Source organism: Brachionichthys hirsutus, chromosome 11 (genome assembly GCF_040956055.1).
Source record: "Brachionichthys hirsutus isolate HB-005 chromosome 11, CSIRO-AGI_Bhir_v1, whole genome shotgun sequence".
In the NCBI taxonomy this organism is placed as follows: Eukaryota; Metazoa; Chordata; class Actinopteri; order Lophiiformes; family Brachionichthyidae; genus Brachionichthys; species Brachionichthys hirsutus.
The window spans coordinates 8999156-9011585 of NC_090907.1; the positions used below are offsets into that span (position 1 = coordinate 8999156).

The window sequence follows — 12430 nt, forward strand, 5'->3', positions numbered from 1 at the left end:
TGCTTTTTCTCAAACTATTACTCTCCTCCTATAGCCCATGATTATTATGAGATGCTGTAAAAAGCACAAAATACTAGAAAAGCACGCAGAGAGCGCAGACCTCCGCCAAGCAGCTCGTTCCCCTCATAATTGGATTTACACCGTCCACATGGTGATCAGGATCACCACCAAAAGGTTCTAAATTGTTCTTGATATCTTTATACACCAACCATGAAAAGTAAAAGTGAATCAGAGTTTATGTTTATTTTTAACAGATCTTTGAATCCGTAAATTGAATTTTCAATGTTAAAATAAAATGTGTTTTTCCTAACGTCATTCTGGATGCAGATGGAGATCCCCACCCTACATGACTGTGTCATGTAGGGTGGGGATTCCATAAACATTGATCCATAATCAAGCAAGATATTGATTTTGAAGCTCCATTGATTGCAATGATTTCAAAGTGATCTAGAATCCAGGATCTCTTCTGGATCGTCACCAATATCTAATCATCTGTTGTTAGTAATATTCCCAACATTCCCTGAAATTTTCATCCAGATCTGTCTGGAACTTGATGAGTTATTTTGCTAATGGACGGACGTACGGACAGAGAAAGGGCAGCGATTATATAACCTCTAACTCGCCTCGGCGGAGTCAGTTCCTTTATGTCGCCCTTGCTTAAAAGATGGAATGATGAACCCTGAACCTTAAAACATTTATGCATCACATTTGTACTTAATCAGTTAAAATCTAAGCCCTTCATTGCTTTGTTTGAGTTTGTGCATTTAATTAAAAGTATTTTCAGCATTATCCTGCTTTTGGACCCATCTCTTCAAGCTATAACCGGTCCCTTGGCAGTGCTCGCCCCTTCACAATGTCTGTTTTTTTATGACAGTCAGATGGATCTAAAAGAGGCTGGTTTCATCATTTACTTTTCTAGGGCTAAAGCAAGGAGCCCACTCCACTGAAAGCTGGAACTGGCAATATCAAATGGAGCGGTGTGATTATGGTCCATATCCATGTGGGCCACCAGCACACTGATCATCAGTCACAATGTCAGCACTCACGAGATTAGTCAAGTCGTTTGCTGTGCTTCACAGCCAGAATGCTGCTGACACATCGCTCTACTGTGATTGTAAACTTCCATACAGCATCGAGTGATGCAGCCTCATGAATCAGATATTTACCGGCACCGCTGAAATTAGGTAGACATGTAAATGAGGCAGGGGAGATAGCGTCTTCATTGTAAACACGAATGTGTGATGATTAGAAGGAGAAACACGGTCGGTGCAGCTTGTAGATTAATGTGAATACAGATGTTCAGGATGGCTGGCGAATGAGTGTGGATTAATGATGAACTATTCCATTTCATCTCGACCAGCCGCTCTTATCAGACTGGAGCTCAGACCGTGGCCTGATGGAATCTAAGTCTGACAATATTAGAAACTAAGAAATATGATACTTGGATTACTGCTGCGGTCTATAATCTGGTAATTGTAACATAGATACAAGGAAGATATAAACCCTAATGACTAAGAATCAGCAGTAGTTAGTAGATGAACTGCAAAATAATTATTTAATTATCTTTATCAATGATGTGGAAATCTACTACTACTACTACGGATACTACTACTACTATCTTATGTGGCAAATCACAGAGTCGTGGGAAACCAGCTGTGAAAACTGGATCATTTGAGTTGCATATTTAATTTCACAGACTTGCCTATGACAGCTGATCGTGTGAGGAAGGTGAAAAATACCAGGAATATCTCTGTTGCAGAGAACAGAAAGTTAGTGAAGGAAGAAGGAGCCAACCCACCCCAAAAGCCTATCTCAGTTTCAGATGACTGCACCGAATAATGGAAAGCTGTGCTTTGATGAATGGCTGGAGAGCAGTCAAGCTCACCATTGCAGAATGTACTGTAAACTGGAGACAGGATAAAAGGAAACAAATAGCTCAGAAAATAAAGGAATAGTTGATGTCTCCATTCATTACAGCACGACTATTCATTTTCATATGAAATGAATTCCAGGCAGTTTATCAGCCCACACGTTTACTGTGGTTCTTGATTTTACAAGGGCTTCTTTGCAAATAGGGGTGTTCAAAGTGCGAAGAGTCACCTTCTGCATACTAATGAGTCATGTTACCTTAATATTCTGCCTGCCAATGACAAAACGCTATAATAACATGTGCCACACAATCACAAAATACTGAAAACCTAATCCCAGAAAGGGATTTGCTGCTCAGGCTGACTGTGGCCTTACATTTTCATTAGTTCAGCCAATGCCTGCATATTTTATTTTGTAAACCAGAGATACACCCAAATATTTTTCTCTATAAACAGGAGTAAATTATGGTTTTGACAATTTTTACAATACTTCAAACAGGTTATTTCATTTGAATTATGCCATAATGGGAAGACTGTATTATATTTTAGGATTCATATTCAAGGGGGAAAAATCACATTGCCTCTGCAGCAGATGTATATAAAAATAATTATAATAACATAATAATAATATGTTATTGTAATCATGGTTTTCTGTGAATGAAAAAATACACACAATTTGTGCCAAATTAAAGGACAGTTTGTAAACTGCATTAGGCAACGAAAATCAAAATTCTAAAATTTATACTCACAATGTATTTAAGTCGGCAATATAATCCTTGGAGCAAAATAATTAATCACTGAAATTGCAACAACATGACAAAAAGGTAATTAATTGTCAAACACTGAAATGTGTGGCCTACTTGCTAGCAGGCTGAGAGACAAGAACGTTTAACATCATGCAGTACATGCATATCACATTTAATTAAAACCTAGCTCTTGTGATGCGTTTTCCTTTGTGTAGAGAACAAGAAATAATAATCAGGCTTTCTGTCTCCCATGTGAAATACATACTGATATAACTGTTCCAACTCAGTGTGAAGCCTTTGTTGGCTTACATTTCCTCTTTTAACAGTCTAACATAACTTCCACTTTAACTTATCCAATAACATGCCCTGGCTGCAATCCCTTACATTCTCTTTAAGAGGTGATAGACTCATCATCACACATGGCGCATCTACACCACAATAAAAGTAAACCATATTCCCAGACTAATTTCTGTGTCCTGGATTTTGTATTCCACCAGAGTATTATTTGAGGAAACATAACCTTAGTTTGACCTTCCTTCAGGACTGAGACCTATGTAGATGAATTTGCATCTCACTGATTGAGCAGAAAAGTATTTCAAAGCGTCTCCAAAACAAACTTTATGATGTACCCTTAGCCTGATGCACCAGATGGTTTGTTACACAGAACCATCTGAGAAGTCGTCCTTAAAAACATTTTGGAAAAGGACAGGTACTTAAAATAATAGTTGGCAGATGATAGGATAAACCATCTGTCTACGACTGCATACAATTCCAAAAAACTGCTGGGAAATTAATTTAAAAAAATAAACAGTCTACAAAACATAATGCAATTGTTTGGGAATCTTTTGCAAGGCAAGGTAGTCAATGTTAGCATTGATTTTTTTTCCTTTCATAAATATACTGAATAATAATAAAGAGGAATTTTAGAAAAGCCAGAAAGTATTTAGGAATTGGAATTATGAAAGTTTTGAAAATGGAAATATGTTCCATTCTTGTTTGACAAACAAATTCAGTAGGTCTTTGGTGCTTCTGAATGTGCCATATATTTTCAGTGGGGGTCTGATCTGAACTGCAGGCAGGCCCCTCTAGTACCCGGACATTTACTCTGAAGCCATGCTGATCTCAGGTGGCAGAATGGGGTGTTTTTTTTAGTCCTTCTACAATAAGCAGGGTTTTCAAAGCAAAAAACAGCATGTGGATCATGATGATGATGAATATATTTATTAGATAGAATGTTAGAGTACCAGTACAGTCACACAGTAGCATGTATTACATTACAAATAAAGTCAAACATCCTGTCTAAGAGGAGCATTTCAAAAAAGCCCTTGCGGTCTTGTTTCCGTTGAAAGTCCTTCGTACATAAATCATCCACAATTAACAATACAAATTTAACAATACAAATAGAAATAAAACAGAATATTTTATTCCAAAACATATACCGGATGTGTAATTTTCCCATGCCATGGGCACTAACACACTCCCCATGTTTTTCCATTTCCCATCAGTCCATCTCAGAACAGCTTGGGTCAGAGAAGTTCAGGTGTTTCTGGTTGTGGTTGATAAATATAATTGTACTTCTCATGGTAGATTTATAGATGAAGCCACAAACAGCATTTACTGACAACAGTTTTCCAAACTATTACCAGGCCTATAAAGTGATATAAATGAATATAAATTAATGAAGTTTCTTTTACTGCAGCACCACCTGACATCAAAGATCACAACCATTCATTTGGGCTTTTTTGTCAGTGCTCCTTATCTGCAGTGATTCCTCCATGTTCTCTAAGTCTTTATTATTGATTGTGCAGTGGATGCAAAATCCTCAAATTCATTGTAATTGCATGTTGAATAATGTTGTTAAGAACCCTGACCCTTAAACCGTTGGACTATTTGTCCATGCAAATTTCCCCAAAGCAAGACAGCGCTCTCCATTTTTGCTGGCGAATGATTGATCCTGTTGCCAACTAACCTCTTTATCTGTGCAATCACATGTCTTTATGTTGAAAAGTTTAACGTGTTTTATCTGTTTTAGCAAACAAAGAAGACCCTGAAAGGCTTTTGGCCAGCCCTATAACACCCACTTTGGCACTTTAATTTTTTTCCCCACTGCTGTCAAGAGTTTATTGATATCTTTTATGGCTCGTCAAGGCCATGCTCTCAGCTATGTCTCTGACCTTTTGGCCCGTCATGAGCCGGAGTGCAGCTTTAACGCCACAGGCAAGGCTCTTGGCAGCTGTTAGTCTAGGCTGAAAGTTGACTGAATCTTTTTGTCAGGATAGAAGTTGAGAAATGTCCCGCAGTCAATCTCAGACTGCTAAATGAGTATCACCCTAAAATATGATTCAAGTTTTTTCTGTTGCTTGTTTTTTTTAAGCTTCTCTATTGACTCAGCACTCTGAAACACTCGTTATTAATTTTCTAATGTCATTGGCAGAACAATAAATACTGTGTAGAATTACATGAAGAATCGCTTGTAGCAAATATGTCAGGTGCGGTAGATCCGCTCACAGCCAATCCGACTTGGGAAATTACTGATTAATGAATTCATTTGTTTTTGTTCTTTTCCAATAAAATTATTAAACAGGAATACAAAATGAGCTTAGGGAGTGATGAAAATTCAACTTGAATTCGAATCTTTGAAGGATGTGTTTGTACAGGTCTTTCAGTTGATGCTCAAATGTCCATTTAATGAATTCCAGTTTAAATTTGTTTCAATGAAACTGTCCTATTTTATTCAGATTTGGAGCTGTGGCAGTGCTAATGTCCTGACAAACTGCCAAACATGAGTAAGAGGGTTGCCTTTTGCTACAGCAAAATTGTAACAGTTAATTTTTAAAGTAAATCATATCCATGACAAATTCCCAACAGTAGCATGAGCTGAAAATTGACAGCCTCTTTTTGTTTTGTTTTACAGGACAATCTAATTGGGACAAAACATTTCAAATAGCACCATTCATCATGCCCCATCTCTATTTGTCCGTTGCACTGACGTGTTTTCACTATTTCTCTGGTCTGAAGAATGATGCATCTTTGAACACAAACAGCATCTCCGTGTATCTGCTTGTGATTTTAGAAAATGTATCTTCATGTTTCTTTTTTTGTCCAAAATTATTAATTGCATATTATCTGATTGAGTTTTTACTGAAATAAACCCCCTTCATTCATTCAAAAAAGATTCAAGGAAAGTAAAGATGATCTTTAAAAAAACAAAACATGGACAGAACAGTAATCAACCCTAAACGTCAAGCAGAAAGGTCATAATCAGGCATGAGAGTGTCTGTCACAAGCTGTCCAGATAACAACCCCAGTTCTATTGTTTCTCCATTGATGATTCTAGTATGGACATTATCTCGGAGTATCCAGAAATGTGTGGCCCTCCTGCAAATCCTAACCATGGAAAGGAAGTCCATTTGACTGATCCTCCTGTGGCGGAAAGCAGAGTGTTTCATTGACTTCACATAGTTGAGAAGGCTCTACTAATCTAAAGCTACTATTTCTACTGCTTTAGAACATGTCCAATTCATTTGTAGTGTGAATCCTATTACTGACCATATTCTAAGGTGTAAATAATGGCACTATGAATGGCGCTATGAAATGAGTAAACTTGACAAAATGTTCCACACAAGAAAGGCATCCGCTGTAAATGGTAGCCCTATTTCTAGCTTCAAAGCTCATTAGACTAATATAAGAAAAACATTGAACTCAGCAAATTAATATTCCTTACTGTTACTGGGATGCACGGACCCTCTCTATGAAGCATATCATGTAAACATGTTCCATTCACTCGAGTCCAAAACAAGACAACTTTGGAAAATTCAGGAGAGATGTTACCAGCATGCAAAATGAAAAGCCCTTTCGGTGGTTTCTGTCTGTTGCAATTTGAAATAGTCTTGTTAGTAGTTTACACTAATTGCTTCTTTATTTGGGACATATGTCCCAAATAAATCAGATGCAAAGCTCAAGAGAGTTAGGAAAAATGATGAAAGAGTAAAAATGAGAAAGACACAACATCTGTTTATCCAAACAGATGATAAAAGAAAGAATAACTTCTAATCAGGTTATTGTGGATTTAAAAAAAAGCCTGATTTAAAGCAAGCCATTAAAAAAGCTAAACATATTACTCAAATAATCTGCAGGCATATATGCAGACACATTAAAAGACAAAACAGAGAGCGGTGATGCCAGCAGCATGATGAATGTGCCGACACCATCATTTGAATAATATCTGACTAATATTATAATATGCTTTCTGACACATTCATTAACTACCATTTATTGTGAAGTGTTGATAAAGAAAACACTTATGAGAGTAGATATGAAAGGCTGCTTTCATCACTTGGCTCATGATGTAAGCACATCATATCTGATTGGTTTCACCTCGTGTGACCCTTTCTGAACAGTCTAAAGGGGAAAAACATGCTTAATGCAATTTATTTCTGTAATGACTAAAGGTCATATCTGTCACCAAAAACAATTATTTATGCTGACAGTGTAATTTAAGCAGGATTGCTTTTTGTGTTTACGGCGAACCTGCTGATCTGAGGCACTCTGGAAGCCACGCTATTTTAAAAGCTATCAGCTAAGCTGATCAGAGAGATTTAAGCAACTCTTTAAGAGTAACAGCTAATTATCACTAAAATTCATCCATTAACTGAAGCAAATCCATACATTACTTGTTTAAAATTATCAGTACTTGAAACCAGTAAAACTACTAGTTTGAATGTAGAATGCTTTGGTTCATGTCACAAGTCCTAATCAATGGGGAACATTTGAAATCTTAATATATAAACCCTCCACATCACCCATCTTCTGGAGTGCTACTAGGATGCTGAGCTTGTAACGGGGCTCAGGTGTCCTGAAATCCTGCGTTACCCCCAACAGAAAAGGGTCGCATGTCGGCAGCAATAAAAGTAGCATCGCCCGGTCGATTTCTTTTGCCATCTTTGAATCACGTGCTAATGGCTGCCTAAACGACCCGGGTCAAGTTTCTAGCCTGCGTGCTGCTTGTTGTGTTTGTCTGGTTCCACTCATTTTCACACTGGGGTGATGTTGGAGTGAATGTCTTGTCGTGTTTGTTGTATTTCCACTGACGTAGTTTCGTGTTACACTTGAGTCATACCGTTGTATTTTTCTCCATCAGGGCCATACTAGACACGAAAACCAAAGTATCCCCAAACGCCAGATCTGAAGGATGGTGGAGGGTCTTTGATTCCAGGTAAAGCATTCGTCATCACTGGACTGCATGAATGCGGGAGGCGCCGCCGTTCAGTGGATCTGTGCTCGCTCGACGCTGAACTTTCAGCACAGAGCGCCCCGTCAGTAGTCTATCAAATGAATATAACATTTCATATTGTTCGACTCATAGGGCGTACCGAACCGAGACCCCTGTATTGAACGGTTCGATAGAGATACATGTATTGTTGCAGCCCTAATATATTGTTGCACTGTGGTTCGCTGGAGGGGCCTGAATCAACACTTCACAGCCGATCAGTCAGCCATAAGATAACTGTATATCACCTCTGTGTTGTAGTGGCCATCAATGGCATGATCTTAAATGATTCAGTCAGTTGACTGAGCTGTTACAGACCCTGATGAAGCCTGTTAGATAGGAAATGACTCAGATGAAGTGAGCCGTCTGTCATTTTCACCCTCCATCAGAAAGGACAACTGATGTTGGTTACTGAGTAGCACCTGAGCAAAGGAACCTCCCTCGACACAGAGGTGTTACTGAGCGCTGTCTCCCCCTGTGATTTTCCACAGTGGGGGACGTAGGAAGGCGAACAATCAACAGAAGTGGCAATAAATATCCCAGCTGGAGGAAACTCTTAGCAGTGTTTTTTTCAACTCTGCAGGGGGGGGGGGGGGAAGAAAGTGGCAATACATCAGTGTCAGAAAGCGGGTCAGACACTGTCTTCGGTAAATTCAACTGGTGTTACTTACAAAACTACATCTACTATATATGCCTCAAATTAACTTTGGAAATCTTTGTTTTGGTCCAGTCCTGGTCTTTGCAAGCCTTCTTCGACATAGAAATACAATAGATAAAGTGGCAGAAGCACAGAGTCAAAACAGTGACAAATGGCATCGGTGAAAGAACAACAAAAAATGTTGTAGTGATCAGCCAAACTCAAGATACTGCTGAAAAACGGATAAATGCTTAAATGAAAGGTAATACAGACAAATATATGTAATATAATATGCTGTTTATTATGCAGCATATTTTCCACAAATAACAGGAAGTATGGATTTTCTTTAAAAAAAAATAGAGGCAGGAATGAATGTGATTAATTTGTCTCGTTTTCAACGAATAATCTGAATCTCTTTCATCAGTTTAAACAGGAAAGCCCAGCCACTTTCACCAACTCCCCTGGGGAGGATCCCGAGGTGCTCCCAGGGCAGCCGAGTGATGTAATCTCTCCAGTGACTACATTCTCTCATCAGAGCAGGACTGGCATTAATATGCACTGATCTTCCATTTCTTCAGAGCTCCCCCTGAATAATAAGGTAAGAAATATGGCACACTTTGAACATGGGGGAATCCTAACTCTGTCTTTATAATGTAAAGGAACCTTGATTAGAAACACCTAATTTGAAATGTTGCTAAAACATGCATATTAGAAGAATTGGTTCCACTAAATTGTCCATAGGTATGAGTGTGTGTGTGTGTGTCAATGATTGTCTGTCTGTGTGTGGCCCAGCGATCAACTGTTTGGCAGCTTGTCTAGGCTGCACCCCACCTCTTGCCCGTTGACTGCTGGGATAGGCTTAAGCACGACATGATAAATTCACATGCTCTTGTGGAAATCATATTCACTGCCAGATTGTGCCATTCAAAGAGCTAAATTATTTACTGATCTATATGATGACTAGTACTGCCTTCTAATCCCACCTGCTTTTCTAAAAGTAAACTAGAAAAGCACTCAGAGAGCGCAGACCTCCACCGAGCAGCTCATTCCTCTCGTAAATCGACTTACACCGTCCACATGGTGATCTGGATCATCACCAAAAGGTTCTAAATTGTTCTTGGTAACTTTATACACCAACCATGAAATGTAATAATGAATCAGAGTTGATGTGTATTCTTAACAGATTTTTGAATCCATAAATGAGGTTTTCAAAGTTAAAATGTAATATTATTTTCCTAACGTCCTACATCGGATCCAAATGAAATTTAGTGGCGAGATATAGATCCCCACCCTACACGACTGTGTCAAATTCCATAAACATCAGTCAATAATCAACCGAGATATTGATTTCAAAGTGATCCAGAATTCAGGATCTCTTCTGAATCGTCACCAAAATTTAATTGTCTGATGATGATGAATATATTTATTAGGTAGAATGTTAGAGTACAAGTACAGTCACACAGTAGCATGCATTACAGTACAAATAAAGTCAAACATCCTGTCTAAGAGGAGCATTTCAAAAAAGCCCTTGCGGTCTTGTTTCCGTTGAAAGTCCTTAGTACATAAATCATCGACATTTAACAATACAAATACAAATAAAACCAACATTAAATTACCAAATTTCTGTTTCTGGTAACATTCATAACATTTCCTGAATCTTTTGATTTATCTTGCAGACAGATGGACGGACAGATGAAGAGACAGACAAACAAACGCTGGCGATTACATAAGCTCCGCCTCGCCTCGGTGGAGCTAATAACTAGTACAGGCCGCTTTGCTTCTTCTCGCTGAAAAACATCTGTTTGGGATGGCCATGAAACGTTCTCTCGTGAAGCAGTTTACCCTCAATTTACTCTGTTTCCCCGCCTGCACAAAGCGATCCCCTTTAATCTGCACTGGCACTGGTCTAAGCACGGGCTCAGGTGAGTTCTCAGAGTTCTCAGAAAGTGAATAAATCTAAAGGCTTAGTAAATAAATCACGAGTATATTTTTCCATTATCATGACGACTGCAGGGATGGTTATTATCTTGGCTTCTGAACCTCACATTTTGGTTCTATGTTGCACCACAATAGTAGGGCTATTCTTAGCATGCAATATGTACATATGCTGGAAAAAAAATCAATATTGAAGACTAATACATCTTATATTAATCTTATATTAATTATCATCATTATTATTATTAACTCTAATTAGGGTGCTAAAAGGCCTGCTCATGAAGTCATACTAATGTTGAACTGGATTCCAGAGGTATAAATGCTGAATGTGCATCTTATGCTAATTAAAAACAAGCCCATAATTAGAAAACACTGCATTTAAAAAACCGGTTGGGGGTGGGGGTGTGTCATCTATGTTCATTCATGAACAATAACAATATAAAAGTCTAAACTCACATAAGCAAGAATACTGTGCATTAATGAAAATACATATGAAAAGACCATGTAAATCATCAAATATACAGCAGGATTTTTTTTGTATTCTAAATTTGCAATAAAATGCATTTCTACACAACCAAATATTGGGAGGAGTTGATTACTGATCGGTGGTATTGAAATAGAAGGAATGCGAATCATGCTTTTCACCCAAGGGTCTCGGATCTAACTTCGCGGTATATCTGGGAAAATTCTGAGCTGAGAAAGCCAATGAGAAACACTCTCTTCTGGCATCTACCGCTGAGGTGTCCTTGAAACAGAAACAACCCCCCCTGCTCCAGCGGAGCTGCACAGCAGCCAAATAGAAGACAGGCATGACTTGGTGAAGCAGGCAGATCCCTGCTGTGAACATATAACGCTGCACATATGTGAAGAACATTGCTGTTGGTTTCAATGAAATTCCCAAATCCCTAACGTGTAGTTTTGATACAGTTTATAAATCCATAAATAAATATATGTTGTTGTTGTTTTTTAATAAAATGTATTTACAATTTGCTCCAAGCTAGACCTGAATTATAAACTCCTTATCACAAAACTGAGGCATCTCATTAATTTTATCTGACCAAACATGTTCCGCAACAGCCTGCTGGAGAAAACACGTTTCAAAAAATGACATATGGTAATTTTTTCAGAATTTTCAGGGAGAGATAAAATTGTGATCAAAACATTGTTTATGGGAACCGTGTGAAACATAAATCATGTTGCAAGAAAATGGAGGTAATAACTCACCTTTTGCTTTGGTTTTTGTCCCAGCCACTGATAGCATGAGGGAGTTAAAGAAAACAGCAAGTTAGATGCATGGCGGGAGTGCGTACCGTAACATCAATAGGATGATGATCTTTTGCTTTATATGTGATTTGCATTATATGTTGGGGATGTGTAAAGTGAGCAGTACAGTCAGCAATAACATAATCCATACCCTCATATCACATCTCAAAAGACAGAAAATAAAAGCATTATGATCTGAATAATCTATAACAAGCTTCTTCACGCAGCATCACTTCATTGAGAGCCACAGCAACGTCTGAAATATAATTCCACGTACGTACAAGAAAATGTGCACATATCACACAAATTGCAAAATGTTTTCCTGTAAATTTGTTCTGAATTTCTTCAAGGTGGCCTTAATGATGTTCAGAAAAAAGTTAGAAATAATCATGTCAAAACATTTTCATACTTGTATTTATTTTATAAAGACATGCTTCAAATATGATAACACATAACTCATAATCCTTTCTAAAACCTCTGATCTCATTATTTTTGGTTAGCATGGATTTGGAAGTTTATCTTTGGGGCACTTAACCCAAACGTAGGGATCCAAGCAACACTGTACTCTCTAGAGTGTAAAGATACTTAAAAAATAAAGTTGAACATTTACCATCACACATTCTAAAATATACCACAGTTGCACATTTAAAATATAATTTCCACCATGTGTGCCTCCCCATTTGGACATTTTTTCTTACTTTTCTTTTTCTTT

General features: G+C 38.0%; 1 protein-coding gene across 1 annotated transcript in view; it reads right to left on the reverse strand.

Moving 5' to 3' along the window:
- Positions 1-12430, reverse strand: part of cadm2b (cell adhesion molecule 2b) — a 112925-nt gene that overhangs the window by 28164 nt on the left and 72331 nt on the right. Inside the window, exon 2 of the mRNA XM_068745385.1 lies at positions 11680-11706. Coding sequence (XP_068601486.1) covers positions 11680-11706 — 27 coding nt within the window. The remainder of the gene's footprint in view (positions 1-11679; positions 11707-12430) is intronic.